The sequence below is a fragment of the Mastomys coucha genome, unplaced genomic scaffold (genome assembly GCF_008632895.1).
Source record: "Mastomys coucha isolate ucsf_1 unplaced genomic scaffold, UCSF_Mcou_1 pScaffold5, whole genome shotgun sequence".
Lineage (NCBI taxonomy): Eukaryota > Metazoa > Chordata > Mammalia > Rodentia > Muridae > Mastomys > Mastomys coucha.
In genome coordinates this window covers 118,095,637-118,116,459 of record NW_022196911.1, presented here as the reverse complement: position 1 = coordinate 118,116,459, position 20,823 = coordinate 118,095,637, and the positions used below count along the sequence as shown (strand labels likewise).

The window sequence follows — 20,823 nt, the reverse complement described above, 5'->3', positions numbered from 1 at the left end:
GCCAATCCTAAGCCGTTCACAGGCAGCCCACGCTGCCCAGCCGGTTTGCACAGTGGAGGTGAGAGTCAGGAGCTGCCCCTGGCACAGGCGGGTCTGTGCCTGGGCGGGAGTGAACGTCAACAAGAGCTCAGCTTACAAAAGAGTTTCAGGTGAGGAAATCACTGGAAGGTGACAGGCAGAGCGCTCTGGCAGCAGTAGACAGTTTGCTTTCTTTTCCTTCCTGTAGATCAGATTTTGACTTCTGGTTAGAAGGAATCACCTACAGAACACACAACCAGGCCATCACATTTCCACATCACATCTTACTACTCCTGCCTTGCACTGGGCTTTTCAGGAGGCCAGATTTGTGCCACAAAACAGTGGCAAATTCCACCTGTCTGCTCAAAGGCAAAGAAAGATGGTTTCAAAAGGCAATCAAAACAATTTCAAAAAGATAAAAATATGCCTTAAAAATCTTTTAAAATTCCTAAAGCAGAGTTAACACTGTGAGGGTTTAAGAACAACTGATCAAGTTTCTTCAACCAAAAGTTAGAAAAGGTTAGTGGCTTTCCACTGTTTCAGGCACCAAGGTGCAGCAGGACTCCTCACATCACCTCCCTGGTTCTTTCTATTTTATTCTGGGAGCTATATTTGGATCTCAACTGTACTTGTACAGAATACACTGAGGAGTTTGTGAAAGTAAAGACACCAAGATTTTATCATGTGCTAGAAATAATAGGCTTAAAACCTGATAATTAAAAACCATGGTCACTCATGACGAACCTCACAAGCAGGTCTGCAGGGCACACCCGACCGATACTCAGACACAGAGCTTCAGGCAGGAGGTAGTGCATGCCCCAAGCTCACTGGCGCACCTGACTCACCAGATGCCCTCCCCCGCTGATGCCTGGAGTCAGATGGGCCAGGAAGGGCCAGGCACAGGTTCTTCAGAACCTGTCTAACCAGCTAGAAATCTGCAGCAGCTCAGCTCCAAAGGGCACTGCTGCTCATCTGCTGGCTGCCAGGTTAGAATCAGACAGCTGTGAAGCAGAGGCTGGCAGCCCTGCAATCAGACAGCTACAGTTTCCATGCACAACATGAAGACATGAGCTCCCCAGCAACCCCTCTGCTGGTCCCACAGGCCAGCAAGTCCAGACTCTCCAAGCCCAAAGAAACACGTGGACCCACAAGAGTTTCTACAGACTACAGGTAGAGATGGCTGTACAACCTCTCCTTGGCCAGGAAATTCAGGGTCATTCTAGAGACTGAGTTGTACATAAAGTGAAGGGCACTTCTGTACTCACCCACTAAGTCTCAACAGAAGCCACACTCTCCACACCACGTGCAACATGAAGAGGACCTCTTATCTCCCCTTGGCACACTCAGAGCAAGCTCAGTTCATCACATAAGTTCTGGGAAGACCATGCCAAGTTCAATCTGGGCCACCTTGTGGCTAAGAGCTTTGCAAGGCCAGAGCAGAAAGCCTTTTTGTGTCCTCACCCTCAGCCCCAGTATGAAAAGAGAAGAGTGTTGAGTAGGAGGTAGGCATGGAGCCAGGTGTGACCCTGACATGGCAGTGATGACTTGCAAGGAGCCTTCGAAGGATGGAAGGCTCTTTGACTCTGAACATGCCTTTTCTTCTGTGAGTAGTAAATGGTGACCCTGAAGGTGCCATGTTCCTTCAGCAACTATGGAAGCTCCTTCCATACTGTTCTAAGTGTGGGGAAAGCTGGAGCTGGAGAAGACCGAGCAGAGCCCCAAGACCCACCTATAGCCATGACACCAAGACACAGTAGCCAACTTGAGAGCCAGGAGTTTCACAAACTGTCTGTTTCCTTTACAAAATACACCCAGAGATCAATCATCGTTGTGATACTAGTTCTATAGCATGAAGTGAAGACAGGCACTCTGGTGGGAACTGTGTAACCCCTGCTTTTCCCTCCGGAGGAGGTGTCCTACAGGTCCCTCCATTCATGAGGAAGTTGGTTAGGACCTCTCATCTGTACCTCCTGCCTTCCAAAGCTGTAGAATGGTCTTGAGTCCCCACATTCAACAAAAATGAAGCATGAGACAGCTAACATGGCCACATGCTCCCCCAGGCCAGCAGGTCAGCTCCTGTTCCCTTTACTCTATTATTCTCTCCCTCAGGCCATCATGAATCAGAAGAGGGAAAAGGACAAGGCATAGCATCCTGGGGGGTTGCTGCTCTCTGAACAACTGTTAGGCTGAACAGAGTCTGTCAGAACTGGTTTTACATTGAAACAGGAAGCAAACGCACATCAGAGCCAAGGTCCTCCCATCCTTCACAACAATCTCCTGGCAGGTCATTGGTACCACGTCAGGGTCACGCCTGGTTCTATGCTTATCTCCTACTCAATATTATATTCTTTTTTCATCTTCAGGGGAAAAAAATGGGACACTGACTACAGCTACCTACCTGGCAGAGCCTGTGGAACTGAACAAGACACCATCAATGAAAAGGAGCTTCATTGCTCTGGGACAGTTGTGAACAAGAGGAAAATGTTTCTGCTACTTGCGTAATATACAGTGAGAAAGTTGAAGATGAGGACAAGAAACAGTTGTAAGAACCACCCTCAAAGCCACATAAACAGACAAAAGAGGATGCATCTACATAGCAGTGGAATGGGAAGCAGGGAAGTCAGAGCTATGGACCAGGCCTGGAAACTTAGCATCTGGCTCAGACTTTCAGAAATCTGGGAAGTACTAGAATAGTTGCTTTTCCTGAGGCTGATTCTGTTCTGATTTCCCAAGTTGTGCGGCTAGCACACTTCACCCCACCTTCGTTCAGCAACTTGAAGAATAAACAGTACTGGAGAGCTCTATGAGGCAGGGAAGTATTCTTAGACGAGGAGTGACAGGTGCTTGCTCACTAGACTCCAGTACCAATGAGGTGTAGGGTCCTAGGTGCAGGGGCGGTCTGGTCTGTAGGCTCTTAATAGGAGTTCAGTGGTGTCAGAAATGTCACGCCTCAGGCATGGCAGCAGAGCTCTTCTGCCTGACTTTCTGGAGTATTTTCTTTCTTTCCCCTTGGAAGGATACAGAACAGGTGTGCCCTCAGCACAGATCTCTCTTCAGTTTTGTGCAGCAATGGGCACATAAACTTGGGGGGTAGGAGGGGATCAGTAACCCTTCTTAGAGTTCAAGCTTCATTCTGTTTCTAAGGAGCCAAAGGAGGACACTAAGTAGCTCAGTATGTCTGTCCATCATGGTGTGAAGGGTGCAATGGATCCTCTCTGACTGAGTCTTTTCATGCTCACTGGAGCAAAACCAATGATTTGCTCTGTCCTCAGCACATATGGGCCACTCCAGAGTATTCTAGTGACTGGGATTTACCCTGTCCCCATGCATGTAATCTCTTTTGAACATTTGGAAAAGACTGAAGTGGGACCTTGGACCCATTTGCTTCCCCAGACAGCCATGTTTGGGACCCTATCTCCCCACATAGCAGATCCTGTCCCATTCCACAAGATAAGGCAGTCTTTTCCTAACTTGTCCACCTCTTAGAGGGGAGAGATGGAACACAAGGATGCTGATATTCGCAGCTAGTTGTAGAGATGGCTTACCCAAAGCCAACAGGTTACAGGCAAATGGTATGTTTATCTGAGGTATGTCTGCCACATGACACAATCACTCTTCAGCACAACCAACAGGCTTTACCTTGAAATGGCAGTCACAAAAGGAGTCAACTCCTGAGGTTCATAGGCACGTGCAAAAGCCCAGCACACATAACAGGCAGCATCCCTGACGTTGGCCCCAACACTGCAGGCACCCCGCTTCTCATCATAGGTAAGGGCCTTCAGGATCACTGTGACAACTGGCAGGAGATAAGAAACAATGAGCAGTTAATGGCATACCATGAGGCAGAATCACAGACAGGAATCAAAATGTGCTCAGGGAAAAAAACAAAACAAAACAAAAACACCCTGAAAGGAAAACAAGTCCACCAGCTCAAAGGTAAAAAGTCATTTTTGACTTTCCCAAGAATCACATAAAGAAATGACATTTCTTCAGAACAATAACCATAGCTAGGCTGCCAAATCTGTGGCCATACCATCAGAGTGCAAAACTTAGAAGCCCACACCAGGATAGACAGGGTCATGTGTTTATGGGGAGTATTAGTGACACCCACAAATGAGGCAGATAGATGTGAAGCCACAGGACACCATCCAAATCTTGTTATCACAGACTTCAACAACCTCAGAGTGGGGAGGAGGCACCAGACTTGGATCAGAGAGGGGTCCTTGAAGTTCCAAGACTGAAGAGACCACAGACATGGAAAGCCAGTTCTAGGTTGCCTTATGTGTACAGGATTGTCTGTTTGTTTGACTATATAAAGTATCTATAGTAGCCAAGAGATACAAAGTCATATGAATTCCTCTTCTGGTTCTCATAAAAATATACAACCAGGCAATTGATACATATGCATGCACAGAGACAGACAGACACACATAGACACACACACACACACACACACATACACACATACTTGGCAGTTGATACAAAGAGGTGATGTGTGTAAGAACACTGGAATATTAAATTATGCCTGTATTTATAGCATTCCTGAGTATTTACTTGAAGGGCTCCAAGTCAACAACATATCACAGATATACTTGCTCATCAATGCTTTTTGTTTTACTTGTTTAAGGCAGTATCTCACTGTGTAGCTCTGTTGGTTGGCCTCAAATTTGCTATGTAAATCAGGCTAGACTACCCTTGATCTGTGCCTGCCTCAGCTTCCCAAGTGCAGGGATTAAAGGTGTGTGCCTCCATGCCCAGCACATTCATTAGTGTTGATTTGCAGCACTGTTCAAAACAGCTAAATTACAGAACCAACCTAGGTATCCATCAAGAGAAGAATGGGTAAAAAAAAATACAATACATCTAAACAACTAAGTTTTATTCCACAATAAGTGAAAACAAATCAGGGGACTCCGTCAATAAAGTGTCTATAATGCAAATGTGAAGACCTGAACTGGGCTCTCTGGCACCCATATAAAAGATGAGCATGCTAGCTAGGGTGTGTAACCCCAGCTCTTGTGAAATGAGGAAACAAGAGGATCTGTGGAGCTCACTGTACAACCAGCATAGCCAAATCCATGAGTTCCAGGATCAGTGAAAGAATCTGTCAAAAAATAAGATAGACATCAACAGAAGATGTCTGACATTGACTTCTGACTCCCACATGCGCATACAAGTACACACACTCTCTCACACAAACACACACACTTCACACAAAAAGCAATGAAATCATGCTATTTACAAGAAAACAGATCCAACAAGAGATTATCACATTAAACAAATTAGCTTGCTCTGATAAATATCACATTTTTCTCTCATTTGTACATCCTAGATTTTATGCAAAAATCATGTATACACATGACATGAAAGTAGAAGCAAAGCAATTTGGGAAAAAAGGGAACTAACAGGAGGGGAAAGGAGGGGGAATATGGTAAGGAACTCAGTAAAAGTGTATTTATATACTTTTATGAAAATGTCCTTTTGAAATCCAGTACTGTATACTACAGCTATATGCCAAACAAAAGGTGAAATCAGGGCTGAGGAAATGGCTCAGTTGGTAAAGTGCCTGCCTCGTAAGCATGAGCACCTAAGTTCACATCCCCAGCACACACATAAAAATCCAGGCATAGTGTTGCACACTTGTAATCCTAGCACTGGAGAGGCAGAGATAAGAGGAACCCCATGGCTTGCTGGATGGCTAATCTTGCCAAATAGGAGCAACTCTAGACTCAGTGAAAAACCTTATATTAAAAATAAAGTAGAAAGAGATAGAAGACACCCAAAATTGACCCCCTGGCCTCCACAAACACACACACACACATACACACACACGCTAAACAAAAAAGAATAAAAATAAATGTTACTGTATATTCTATTCTGTATATTCATGTATTTGTGAAGAGCTGCTTATTAAAGATGTATATACTTATTAAGAAGTGTATACTTCTTAAAGCTGAACCATTACATTTTTGAATCACATAAAGGAATTTAATGTATTTACTGTGTGTATGGAGGTGCGGGGTTGTGGGTGGATACATGTACGCTTGGCATATGCATAGAGGTCAGAAGAAAGTCTTCAGGAATTAAGTCCCTCCTTCCACCATATGAGATCCAAGCAGCCAACTCAGGTTGTCAGAATTGGTAGCAAGTGGCTTTACCCGAGCCATCTCAACAGTCTAGAATTTAATTTTATAAGAAAATCAATTGCTAATTTTTAAGAGCCTCTTACAAGTAGTAAAAGAAAATAGCAATAGAGAAAAACTTAAGAAAAAGTGTGATTTTCACAATGCAAAGATAGGCTATTCTTTTAAAGTCACACTAAGTGGACTTTTCTAAAAGAGCATGCTGAAAGTCTCAGTTTCTTGATCCCAGTTAGAAAATCATGCTGTAGTAAGGAACACTGGACAGCTCTCACTGGTATCTTTAAAATGCCTTTAAAACAGAACTTGAGGACTAGGAATATAATTTACTGGTACAGAACCTAGGTGCGGAGCATGTGTGAGGCCCTGGGTTCAGTTTCCAGTGCCACACTAAAGAGACAGAGGAGCCTCCTGCTGGCATCATAGCTCAGGCAGTGTCTGGAGCTATGTGTTCCTTGACATGGCAGGGAGTTTCAAATGCTGAAGGCCATCAAGGGTGGATTCATAGCTGATAGATAAATCAAGGAATTTAGTCAAATACCAGCAGCAGACACAAAGGGCATGTGAGTGTCCAGGGTCTCCAAAGGTAAGATAAATGGAGCACGCTGCTTCTAGGACTGCATGTATGCCACCCTCAGAACCTGTGCTCTATCTACATCCTCACCACATGTGAGTAACAACCCTGTGTCCACAGTGTGAAGAGAGGCACCTCTTAGGTATGTACATGTGAGGTGCCCATCTCCTGCATGTGCAATTATCTACCAGAAAATTGCACCTAGAAAATAGGCAAAAAGAAAAAACAAACAAAAAACAAAACAAATAAACAAACAAAAAACCCTGAAAGACTATTAATGTTATAAAACCAACTCTCTGCCTTTCTGCTTCTAAATTTTCCTATATAAATATAAATAGTTATGGTTCAATGGAATCTATTTCACATACCTGTGGTATTTCACAGAGGCTGTAAAATGTGCACAAGACAAGTGCAAGAGGCCCTGGACACACACATCCTAAAAGAACAATATGGTATGTAGTATATCCTCATAAAGATGTGGGGTCACCTAGGTTGGTCCTGCTAAGAACCCCCAAATAAGGCCTATCCCCTGACAAGTCTCAGTTCCTGAATATCAGCATTAGGAATGTGACTGTAGCTCCTAGACGGCCAAGATAGAGCCCATTTTCCCAGCAGTCTCACATAGAAGTAAGTGGCCACACTCAAGTCTTGGGCATAGTGTAGGCCCTGTAAGTCATCCCAGGGCCAGCTATTCCTGGCCTCTTCACAGCCAATCTCTGAGTCAGCTCCTCTATTCCAACACTGGCCCAGCCCCATTTCCCATCCTTTCCAGAGGCACTCTGTGATCACAAAGGCTGGCTCCTTCACATCATTCTTGAGATCCCTACAGCTCCTACCTGGTTTCCAACTAGCCTTACAGTGTCCTGCTCTGTCAGAACTCCTACTGCAGAGTATGTCCCTGAGACTCCCTTATCCTACAAGGCTTCTCTGCACCCCAGGAAACAGCCACACCACCAGGCAGACTCTCGGGAGCAAGAAGCAGATTAGCAGCAAGCCAGAAGCTGAACCCAGTTATCTGACAGACTGTTCATTGCTCCTCTACACACTTGATGTTTCCCCAAACATGGAGCTAATGGTTAAATACAAACCTAGCAAAAGACAACCACCATGGGTGCTATGGATTAGAAATTATATCTACAATTATCTCAACTTGAACTATATCCAATCTGCAGTGCTGAAAAGGTCCTCTGTTCTATTGAAACATGCCCAGCTGACCTGGAATTACTCCCAGTTTGCTAGTATACAGCTCAAATTCACAACTCTGTTAATTAACCGGTTGCCCACTAGGGAGCAAACAATGTCAAGAAAATTGACTGTGGCACCTGTGGGAGGCCAGTGTCCATATACGTAGAGTCACTGCCAGCTGGACTCCCTGGAGCTCAGCAGGCACTACAGCCCAGATGCTCTGGGCAAGGTCAGCCAGCAAGCCTCTGGCCTCAGGGAAACCTGAATGTGTTCTCTAAGTGTCAACTTATCACTCCACAGGACAAAATCAATTTCCAGACAGACAACTACAAGTGGCAATGTCAGCACTCTCGATGTCCACTTCACATCTCTCCTATACCTTGCCAGGAAACTGGTGCTACCTACGAGCAACCCCAACAGACAAACACAGACCTCCCACACCACAGTATCCAGCCCAGCCAGAGCACCCAGGTTTCCATCCGCAAACTGAAGTTAAGATAATTTTGGAAACTAGCCCTTCTCAGGGACTTATAACATAGGCCAGCCACAAGAAAATCAAGTAATGGGTCTGAGTCCACTAACAGTATGTCTTGATGGACTTTCTTAAGAGTGTAATCCTACTGAGGATTTACTGTGTAGAGGGGACCAGCTGCCTGGGAGGATACCTGATGGTTCTAACTCCCCATCCCATCTGAGAAGCCACAGGAGTTGCAGGCTTGGAGAACCCACTCACACCTTGCCTGTCTCTGGATAGCCAGGGGCCTTCAGATGTCAAAATATGCTGAGACTTCCATGCCTGTGTCCTTCTACAATTCTAAGCAAGAAAAGCAGAAAATAAAGCTCATTGGGCCTCAGACCCCACAGGCACCCATAGATGCCAATGCTGCCCAGCAAAGACCTGACTGTCCTCCCCCTATTCTGGCCCACAGCCCAGTCATCAGTCTTCAGAGACAGCATCCTGGCTTTTCTTGTGCTGAGATACTTAGAAGCATCCTCCATAGATGCACAGCAAACACCAGGAGCTAACAAAGAATATGGAGTGAGGCCATGACTACCACCAACTGGCTGCTAAATGGAGACTGGCCTAGTAAGGGCAGGATGCTATGATATGGATCACTGGAAAGGAACTGATTTGTAGAAAGAACAACATGGTAAGGACTGCAATGACTGATCCTGTAACAAAAAAATAGGGAAGCCAGACTGCTGCCTCTGAATCACCCAAGGTGTGAGAGCAGCAGCCTGGCACGCAAAGACAGGTTAGGCCCACGTCTGCTGCTCCTGGGGGGTGAGGAAGCTCTACAGATGACCTCCTGGGCTGTCCAGCCTTTGCCCTGTGAAAGGAAGACATTGAGTTTCCAGCTCTGATATTCAGGCATCTAGGAAACAGAAGTCAGAGTATCTTTAGTGGCTACAAGGGCACTCACAAAGCTGGGCTCAGGGGAGGGAGATGGTCATTTGGAACAGGAAACTCTTTGCCTTCAACCTTTATATAATCATTATCAGACAAATTCAAAAACAGCTCTTTCCAGATTCAACAGGTTTAAAATAAGGAAACTGTTCAATAGCTTTGAACAAAAACCTTTCTCATGGTTCCAATTACACACTGCAAATGCATGTCAAATATATATATCATACCCCAGAGGGCTTCCTTTTGGCAACTTGGAAGTCCAGCAAGGTAATTTAAACACCCTTCTCTCTAGACAGCATGTCGTTTGTTTAACACAGGCTGCCTAAGGAAGCAGCAGCCTCCAGGTGAGAATAGTTATTTAACTCCCAGAGCCCCACATTCCTCACTGCAGGGTCTGTAGAGCCTGTAAGCCAGGGACACAAAGATTCAGCTATCATCTGCATAAGCAGAAACAACCAGCCCATAAAAATCACCACACGGTTACATCTCCTGACAGCCACTCGGCCATACTAATTTAAACAAGTTAACACATTGGGCAATCGTGGATTGTATAGGTTCCTGAAGTGTGTCTAGTGCAAACCCCAGGCTTTGCTCGACCTTCCCAACTCAAACTCGATGGTAAAGAACTTGCAGCAATGGAGGTATACAGTGGTGTGAGCAATCCTAAGAGGAGAGTATGAAAAACCAACTATTCTAATGCAATCCAGGAGGCCAACAATAGGTAAAATGCTGACCATGGACAGACAGACATACCACAGAGAGCAGTGTCTCCCAAGCAATGCCCAAATCCATGCATTATCCTGAGCCACTTCATCCTATGAGTGGAGTCACATTCAGACCCAGAAGCCTGCCCACCGAGAGCCTGAGCCTGAGAGGCCCAGCTTCCAGGATCAGGTGTGGCTGCAGGACTTGCCCCTTGTACCAACAGCCATCGTACCGTCCTTAAGAATGTAGTTCAACTTGCTCAGGAAAAATGCCCCTTGGATGTGCTGAAGATAGGAAGAATGATCCACAGAACATCACACTCTATAGACCTCTGGATTAATCTCCCACAGGTCATGTCAGAATGGCCCCAGAAGCCCTCACTAACCTACAGCAGCAGCAGCAGCATTTGGCCTATGACCATGGAATCCTCAACTGTGTGGGAAGGAAGGACAGATTTGTGGATCTGGCCTGCCCTTGAAGGGCCAGGGACAACTCACCCCACGCCCAGTGCTGCGGGGTACACATTCTCAGATATCATCTGGCTCTGTACCCTCCAAAGGCACTTCAGGGGTCTACCTACTAAGCAGGTCATTACATTAAGCCCACACTTAATCCAGAAAAAGGTTCTACAATCATCTAGGTCCCAGAAACCCTCCAACTATACAGCCAAGAGCCAAGGCTCATCTGTCACACAACCCAGCCAGGTATCCTGAAGAGCTCATGAGAAACTCCAACAGGCAGGTACACAGTTACCAGTTTGGCAATGCCCTTCACTCCAAAGGTGCTCCCTGCCCCCAAGAAATTCATTCACAGGAGAAGACATTTCCACTTTAAATGAAATCTCACTAGGGAAGGACCCTTCAGAAATTCTAAGCCCAACCCACCAACATTAGCCTCCTGGGTGGTACAGCAGATTCTGCTGAACAATGACAAACACATCAGTGAAATGCCACATCCACCCCTATCAGCTGGAGAATGAGATGAAATCCATATAACCGGTAGTAAGAACTGTGGGCACCTATAAACACAACATTCCTGATGGGTGTGACTGGAAGTGGATAACAAAGAGAGAACACAAGTCTTATGGTGACACTATAAAGCAATAGGGGTAGTTTAGGCAAAATTACATCTGGAACTGATGGCATGCCAGGACTGGTGCACACACACACACACACACACACACACACACACATCTGGGAATCTCTGCTAGCTACAGTCTGTGCCCAAGCCAACACTGTAATTCTGAGAAATCCACCGGGTCTTCCTGAACACTTCTTTGCAATCTTATAAACCTGTTAAGTGCTTCAGAATGGAAAATAAAAAGAAGAGGAAAAAAAGGTGTTTGGAGATGATGCGTATGCCCAGAGATTGCTGAAGGCTTGGTGGCACTACCAAGATGAAAGGATTGATCACAAGGGTGGATACTAATGACCTCACAATGCACGGCCAGTGGGGCCTGAATGGAGGAAGTAGACCACTAGGGAAATGCTTTAAAAGATTATATATCTTGCTTCAACTCTTTCCTGTGTTTGCCTCCTGGCCCCTAGTATAGCAGAACAGTTTTCTTTGCCATGATGGTTTGCGTTATACCGTGAGACTAACTGATCGTGGTCTGATATCTTGGTATCATAAGCTAAAGCAAACCTTTCCTTCCTAACTTTTCTCAGGTAAACTGTCAAAGCAATGAAGAACAACTAGCACAGAAGTCAAAGCAAGTTGAGACCCAAGCAAAGGCCTGGGATATACAAGATGATAGTTCACCTAGGAAGCGCCAGAGAGCAGCCTGAATACCACCTGTATACACAAGCAATGCCTTGACCCCAGCACAGGCTGTATTTGTGCAGGTATGATAACGATGTCCTGCCCAGTACCCACAAAATACCTATATACAAAATACCTATGGTATGAGGAAACAATGTTCTATACTTAGAATAGTGTCCCTCTAAAACTCGTGTCTTGAACTGTGAGCACTGAAGTGTTGGTACAATGTGACCTAGGATCAGGTTATGAAGTCCCCACCAAAATGGAAATGGTGTTTGATAAGGTAGTCTAATAAAGGTCTTAAGCTCATCCTCACAGAAGGACACACCAAGTGTGAGTAAGGAGACAATGTCTAACTCACAACATATTAGCTGCTTCATCTGGGACTCCCAGCTCCAAAGTGACTACAAGCAGTAAATTTCTTATGTCTACAAATTAATTGTTCCGCATGAGCTGTTTTGTTCTAAGAGCCCAAAAGAACTGACACTACATCCAGAAAAGCACAGGACTCTGAAAAGCCATACTGATTGAGCATGGTCTAGCACCTGCCTGAATGGAAAGGCCAGAGGTCCTCCTTCTCCAAATGTTACTGGAGAGATATAGGGAAGGCATCGGTGAGCGAGTAGAGATCTAGGAAAACAAGAAAACATCCACTAGGCTACATTCAAAGATGTCTGAGAGAATACAGCCACACAGCTTTGTCCCAGCATGCACAGCAAAGTGTCCATGTGAAGCCAGGCTTAATAGTTCACACTTGTAATTCCTGAACTCAGGAAGATGAGGCAAATGAATTTCTGTGAGTTCTGGCTTAGCTGAACCAGTGAATGAAGCCTGTCTTTAAAAAACACAAAAATAAAACCAAACAACAACAACAAAAAAAAAACAGCCTCTGTGAGAGCCCACACAGTTAGGATGACAGGACAGGCAGCAAGAGGTCACTTGTGCCCCCACGTACTCCAGAGAGCTGGCAGAAGATTCCAAGATTGACAAGGGGGAGTCAAGTGTTCTGTCCCTTGGAGTACACCAGCACTTTCCCCAGGGGTGTGTGCTTCTCTCCAGAAGGAACACCCTACCTGGAGGTGTCACTTACATGTCAGCTAACCAAAGGCAGCAATGCCTCTCTCTCAGTCCAAGGTTGTAGCCACCTCCCACCCATATTCCACACCCTGGAAGTAGCAGCTACCACCAAAGTGGCACAACAGGTCTATGCTATCCACCCTTTCACCAGAATGGAGAGTCATCTTCAAATGCAAGTTGCTGCTCCTTATTACAAGGGTCTTTGGTAGAGGAGAAAAATGAGCTGCAGCTGCAACTAATGAAATATAGTGTCCAAGTGCTGTCACAATCTCTGACACCAGCTGACCAACAAGAAATGACAGATGAGGCTGGAGGGGAAGCCAGACATCCATGGGAGCGCCCAATTCCTTTCCTACCAAACCCCACTCTACCACCATTGGCCAACTGAAGCCTAAACTTAGAGCCTAGATAAGATGACTGGAGGCTTCTGCCAAAATAAGCTCATGAGGGGTTTCCCTTCCATGCTGGACTAAGAAGCAAATAGGTAAGTCTTTCAGGATATCCTTTCCCTTGGAGTCCATCTTACTTGTCATGACAGAATACGCATACAACCCCACAGATTTTATTATTGCATCTGTCCCGTGTCAGAGCAAGCACATCGCCCCCACGCACCCCACCCTACCTATCCATGACATACATGGTAGCACAGACCCCATTTCATATGCACATGATAGGATATGCACGCAGCACCCAGAGCAGGGAATCCGCACAGTTGCACCTCCTCTTCCTATGTTCTCCATTACTGAACATGCCAACACCCCATGTGCCCCATCCTGTATTATCTAAGCAAAATCAAGTTGGGATAACCAAGCAAGGTCAGCATAGCCTCCCAGGGACACAGAACACAGACTCCTCAACAAAGAGCAAAGGAATATGCTTCTCACAACTGCCCAAACACAAGTACCTCAACAAACCTAGTCTCTGGGGTATGGTTAGGGCTCCTGACAAGAGTTTAGTGGTGCCCAGCAAAGGCACACAAAAAGACCACCAGGCTGACAAAAAAGACTATCTTCTCCATCACCAGTCAGCCAGTGTATCTGCTGGCTCTCAAAGCCACTCAAGTGCTGACTTCCAGCCAAGTCAAGCTCCTCCAGGTTAATAGTATTACACTAGTCTTTTTTCAAGTGACCCTGTTGGTTCTTTGCCAGTTAAACACTCCTAGAATCCCCAAGTGGCCATTTCCAACAAGACCTAGCATTGGCTCCCTTTTTCTCTGACACTGGTCCCTTTTCACCACCCTAGCAGCTGTCATAGAGGCAAGGGCCTGTCAGCTCCTGTCTACCACCACCACTGCCACAGGTCACCACAGAAGGACACGACATGGCAAAACCACGAGGCAAGAGGTGCCTCCAGGACCAAGGTGTGCCCCTCTGCTGATGCTGTGCTGCTGGCACAGAAACACCCACAGCTAATGACAGAGTGGCGAGCACAGCAGCATGAAAGAAGCAAAAGCAGCGTCCTGGAGGATTAAAGGCTGCACCAGGAAGTCGAGACCAGTTCTACCTGACTTACAGCCAGGGTCCCCAGCCCTAAGCCCCAGGCCACCAGTGGCCCAGTGACCCTGGCTCTCGCCTCTGGGAACATAGACAACAGGATCCCAGGAGACTGCAGTGTTAGAGATGGGCCCTAACTCAAGTCAATATTGCAAGAGATACACAAGACTCCAGGAGAAGCAAGTGGCCCAAGGTCACAGAGGACACATCTAACATGGTTTAATCTCAAGCCTGGCACCCATCTTTAACTAAATAATTGAGAGGTTCTCATGTCATCATTTCACATGTCTATAGCTTTCCTAGTCATGACCTGGTGGGTACAGCCCCATTGAGTAAGTCTCAGACTTTCCACCATTATACTGCCTGGCAGCCAGCCTTGGCTACCAATTCCAAAGGATGCTCTGTTGGTATCTACAATTATGAATTGTAACCCCCATTACTTGTGTTCACTATAGGGACTGGATTAAAAAAAGAAGAAGAAAAAGGTGCCTACCATCTGCAGGAGCAGCTTCCAGGCACAACTCATTTTTCATGGCACTCATTTTCTTTGGAAAACTAAGTCACTGCAAGAGGATGGTTATGGTTTACAAGTGTCACAACCAAATGCAAAGGCTCATGTGTTGAAGGCTAGGTTCCCAGCTGGTGGAGCCAATCATTGAGAGGTGACCAGATCATAGGGGTGCTGACTTAATGGACTAATCTATTGATGGATGTTTAATTTAATGACATTATTGGGAAGAAGAGGAACTTTGGGAGGTAGAAGCTTTTATAGAGAAAATATTCAGGGCCAAATGTCTGTCCGTGTCTCTCTGTCTCTGTCTCTGTCTCTCTCACTCTCTCACTCTCTCTCTCTCTCTCTCTCTCTCTCTCTCTCTCTCTCTCTCTCTCTCTCTCTCTCTCTCTCTCTCTCTCTCTCTCTCTTCCCCTTTCTCTCTCTCTCTTTCTCCTCCCTCCTGGCCACCATGAAGCAAGCTATACCTTCCTCCTCTATATAATTGCTGCATCTTGAGCCAAAGGAATGGGTCCAGCCAACCTTGTGCTGAAAGATCTGAAAACTGAGCCACAATAAATCTTTTCCTTTATGTCAGGTTCTTTGTCACAGTAACAAAAGACTGAGATATATGGAAGACACTGTCACTTCGTGGGGCCACATGTGAGTGTACTACACCTGGACTCAAGATCAAAGACAAAGCCTGGATTCCCATGTAGAAGCTGAGTTCCAGTCTTATCTACTGCTAGATGTAACTCAAGTCCCTTCCCTTATCCCCAGAAGCCCAATGTGGCTGGGTAAAGCAAGCAACTGGGCACCAGGAACTATTATATCGGTCTGTTCACAGCTGACTGTGTGATCCCACACAACAGAGATCAGCAAGCATAAAAATAAGAACAGAGAACAAAACACATAGAATTCCCACAAAGGCACATGAAGAATGACTCTCAGGTGCACTAGCACTCAAGGCCCAGGAACTGTGTGCAGCAGTTTCAGTGTCCTGTGGCCACAGCTAACCTGAACTGCTAGAACCTGTGTTCTTCATCCAGCAAAATCAGCCGCACAACTCCCCAGTAAACTCAGTGGGCCACACATCACCACAACCACCCGAAGACAGGCCTGGACAGTGTAAAAGCAAGCTCAGGAAATGAAAGGCTTTGATTAGGGAGCAAGATTTCTCTCCAAATTATTTTTCATCAATGGGCCAGCAAGTTGACTCAGTAGGTAAAGATGTTTGCCCTAAAACCTGACAATTTGCCCAGGGATCTGCATGATACAGCAAAGAAAACACCCCCAAAAGTTGTCCTTTGACCTCCATATGTGTGCTATGACATGCATGAAAGACAAAATAAAAATAAATGTGATTTAAATTTTTTCATCAAATGGCATAAATACCATCACAGTGTCTAAAATAATAGAAAGATGTGGGCATAATGGCACTCAGCGTGTACTGCAGAACCAAGATACTATCACCCATGCTCAGAAGTATCACAGGTCAGGTCTAGCCCTAAGCTGATTTCTACTTCTGAAAACAAACACAAAAACCATGTTAACATAGGAGAGAGGTTATACACATGGCTCCTACAGGCACACAAGCAATGAAATCTTGGGCACATACCACCTTGACAACTATGTTAACACAGGAGAGAGGTTATGCATATGGCTCCTACTGGTCCATGAGCAATGAAAACTAGGGCACATACCACCTTGACAACCATGTAGCACAGGAGAGAGGTTATGCACATGACTCCTACAGGCACACAAGTAATGAAAACTGGGGCACATACCACCTTGACATGCTAACACTTTCCTTTACTGGATAATACATTAATAATAGTTCACACAAAATACCAAATCTGACTAATGAATTGTCAAATAAAAGCAAAAGGATTAAAGACATTTCTAAAAGTTTAGGAGGTTGTTTAGTTGTCTTGGGGATGGGTCTCACTATGTAGTCCTGGCTGACTTTAAACTCAGACATTCACTCTCAATTTCTCAGAGTAAAAGTGTGAACCATCATGCCCAGTTAAAAGGCTCCCCACCTCTTTTTTTGAAACAGGGCTCCTCTGTATAGCCTTAGCTGTCCTAGAACTCACTCTGAAGACCAGACTGGCCTCAAACTGAAGAGATCCACTTGTCTCTACCTTCTGAGCACTGGCATTAAAGGTGTGTGCCACCATTGCCCAACTAAAAGCCCATTCTTAATGCGTGTGTGCATGTATCTAGACACATCATATACATACTATACACACAAAAAAGAAAAACACCCAAGCAAAGGACACTACAGAGCATGGTAAAGATGCCAAGGTCAGTATCTTATTAGAAGATCGACAGGATGATAAAAAATACCTGCAAACCACGTAGCTAGCAAGGGTTTACTATCTATACTATATACACTCCCCAGGCAGGACAATATACACCTGAAACTCTAGCACTGAGCAGACTGGGGCAGGTGGATCACAAGTTCAAGGTCATCCAAGAAACATAGTCTCTCTCTCTCTCTCAAAAAAAAAAAAACATTTCTCAACATCACCTCTTCCCACACATACATACCAGGTACGGGCTGATGGTTTTGTTTTATTTTGTTTAGGTTTTTTGAGGTTTATTTCTTTGGAAATATTATCTTACTAGGTAAACCAGGCTGTTCTCCTGAGTCCTGAGATGATAACATATATGCTATTATACCCAGCGAAAAAGAAATGTATCTATTGAAAAGACATTTTCCCAAACAGATATACAGCCACAAGTACGTAAGAAGATGCTCAAAATTATTGTCACTGAGGCAAAATGCAAGCCAAAATCACATCAACATACTCCTTCAGACCAGCCAGATTGGGTAGAAAGGTTGGCTTCCTTTTCCAGAAGGAACCAACTGTGGTACACCACTACTAGAGGCATAAGATAGTACTGTGCTATGAAAAGTAGCTTGGTGGATAGGGGACTGTCATGCGATCTGGTATGACAAGAGGGAAGAGGGGGAAACTGTCACTCGACCAATAAATACTGCTGTACAAATGTCCACAGCAAAGCTACTTATAACAGCCAAGAGACGGAAACAACCCAAACATCACTGTACTCAATCTTTAAAAAGAAATGACATTCTGAAACATGTGTGAGCTTTGGATTCATTGTATTCAGTGAAAGAAGCCAGATCCAAAAGTTATAACTCACAGAGACAGAAAGAAAACTGGCAGTTGTCAGTGTTGGAAAAAATATGGCGACTGTGATTGGGATGAAACAAGAGAGAAACAATGTCCAACACTATCCACCTCACATGTCACTGATTCAGTGCATCTGGAAGACAGTCCGATCAGTAAAGGAAACCTTGCAAGAGTGAGGGAACCTGAGTTCAATGCCCACAACCCCATGTTTAAAAAAAAAAAAAAAAAAAAAGGCCAGGCATAGTGGTATGTGCTGTGATCTCAGTGCTGAGGAGATGAAGGCAGCCAGAAAGCTGAGAGACTACTGGACAGTCACACTAGCCTGCTAGCGAAGCTCCTGGCCAATTAGAAATCCTGTCTCAAAAACTAAGGTGGAAGGCCAGAGAGCTGGCTCAGTGGTTAAGAACACCTATGACTCTTCGAGACAGGGTTTCCCTGTGTAGCCCTGCCTATCCTGGAACTCACTCTGTAGACCAGGCTGGCCTCTAACTCAGAAATCCACCTGCCTCTGCCTCCCAAGTGCTGGGATTAAAGGGATGCGCCACCACCGCCACCACCGCCACCACGGCCACCACCGCCCGGCTGGTGGCACACATCTTTAATCCCAGCACTCAGAAGCAAGAGGCAGGTGGATCTCTATAAGTTTGAGGCCAGCTTGGTCTACAAAGTTAAGAAAAGAAGCAGTGAAAAACATTCCATAGGAAAGGAGAAGTGGAAGCAGATCAAAATGAATGTTTTGAAGAAAGTAAGAGGTTAAAAGACGCTCAAAATGAATGTTTTGAAGAAAGTAAGAGGTTAAAAGACGCTCATTGCAACAAACTGAACGTGAACACAGCCAAGCAGAAAGAGGAACCTTGAAGATAAAGCTTGGTGAACAATACAACACGGCAGACAGCAGATACTCCACTCTGGAGAGGCCCGTCAGAGAAGAAGGGTTGAAGATATTACTGCCATATTTCCTATACTGATAGTATGTATAGCATGAGGAGGAAAAAGGAAATCTTCATGTCAGTTCTTAACTTTACCTGTCCCTGTTCAGTTTAAATAACCTCTGTGTATAGCTGTGAGCAAAGCAAATGTACCCAGGAGAACTAATTCCTGAGCTACACCTGAAAGACTAACAAGTCCCAGGCAGGGCCAGAAAAATAGGCCCAGAGCTGCACTGCTAGCCTGGGAGAACAGACAGGTGAGGAAAACTGTGGGAATCCTCAAGACTTGGCCCAAGTTCACAAACCCAAACCGAATTTCCCAATCAAAGACAAAGCAAGCCGCTGCACAGAGTTTCAGGTTTCCCTTTAGACACAGAGCATTGGCGCCAACCAACACCAGGAGGGACGGGAAAAACCAGGGACTGTTTACACAAACACAAACAAAAAGCCTTTCACCCTCAATCATTCGCCCTGAAGGCTCTTGAAGAGCCACAGGAACCTGGTTCCATACAGCTCAGAGGCAGAAGAAAACATGGGCCCTACACAAGCTGCCCACAGGTCACATTCTGGTGCTGCCAGGCCTCCCACCACAGGGCACCACTCAGTGAGACCCCGTTCTCCCTTACGGATCTTTGTAGAAAAAGTGTCTTACATACTCAACAAAATAAAGTATCTCCAGTCTGTAAAAGTTTAGAGTGGCATCACCTTAATGAAGAAATTAAAACTTAAGTGATGGTGTCACGCCGGGCAGTGGTGGCACACACCTTTAATCCCAGCACTTGGGAGGCAGAGGCAGGCAGATTTCTGAGTTCGAGGCCAGCCTGGTCTACAGAGTGAGTTCCAGGACAGCCAAGACTACACAGAGAAACCCTTTCTCGAAAAAAAAACAAAAAACAAAAAAAAAACAAAAAAAGTGATGGTGTCACACCTCTGAGCCGTCAGGATCCCTAAGCTCTACATTCACCCTCTCAGGAGAACACATGAACAATAAAACTTTCTCACACACTTTGAGGGAGAGTGATAAATGCAACCCTAGCCCTACAAAAAAATTGTAAAACTACTTAAAACATTGAGAGGATTTTGTTGTTTGGGGGATTTTTTTAGGGGGGTGTCTTTGGTATTTTATTTTGTTTTGTTTTGGGTAATTCAACTGCAGGTTCTTGAGCATGAACTCTGTAAACAAGAACTTTGTGTTCCAATGTCAAAGGTTGGACACACCTGAGTCCTAAAGTCTGTGTGGCAGCACTAAGGGCTCCATTAACATGTCCACCTTCCACCTCGTGGCAGGTAAGGACCCCTAAGGCTGTGGGATGGAACACAGGCCTCACTGGAGTAATCAGTGGTCACAGCCCACCTCTGGCCAATCATGGAGAGGTTCTAGGCAGTACAAGCACAGAGGGAGAAGGTGGAACATTCCCCCATCTTGGGCAGATGCCCCACTGGGCCACAGAAGCTCAGAATAGCACTATCTACTGAACAGCAATACTTGCCCCCTGGGCTACAGTTCCAGGTCTGTCCAGTGGCTTTGAACAAAACAAGAGCAGTGCCTAAGGCTAAATCCAAGTGTAGGAAAGTGTCCAGACCACAAGGAACAGAGCTTTTCACAGTCCAGTCGGGACTTACCTTACCACAAATAGAATAGGATAGAGGCTTGGGAAGCAGGTGAAGGCATGCTGGGAAGGGACCATCCATCACCTCAGAGCTAGCTCAAGACCAGGATTATTAAGGACTGGGAAAAATAATTTGTTTCCCTGGATAGTCTCTCACTATTACAATCCTAACTGAAAAGAAATTCTGCTGGGCAGTGGTTGCGTACACCTTTAATCCCAGCACTTGGGAGGCAGAGACAAGAGGATTTCTGAGTTCGAGGCCAGCCTGGTCT

At 45.4% G+C, this 20,823-nt stretch overlaps 1 protein-coding gene across 1 annotated transcript in view; it reads right to left on the bottom strand.

The window, feature by feature from the left end:
- Tbcd (tubulin folding cofactor D) overlaps window positions 1-20,823 on the bottom strand; it is a 170,902-nt gene that overhangs the window by 72,116 nt on the left and 77,963 nt on the right. The window contains exon 14 of the mRNA XM_031352599.1: window positions 3,658-3,814. Coding sequence (XP_031208459.1) covers window positions 3,658-3,814 — 157 coding nt within the window. The remainder of the gene's footprint in view (window positions 1-3,657; window positions 3,815-20,823) is intronic.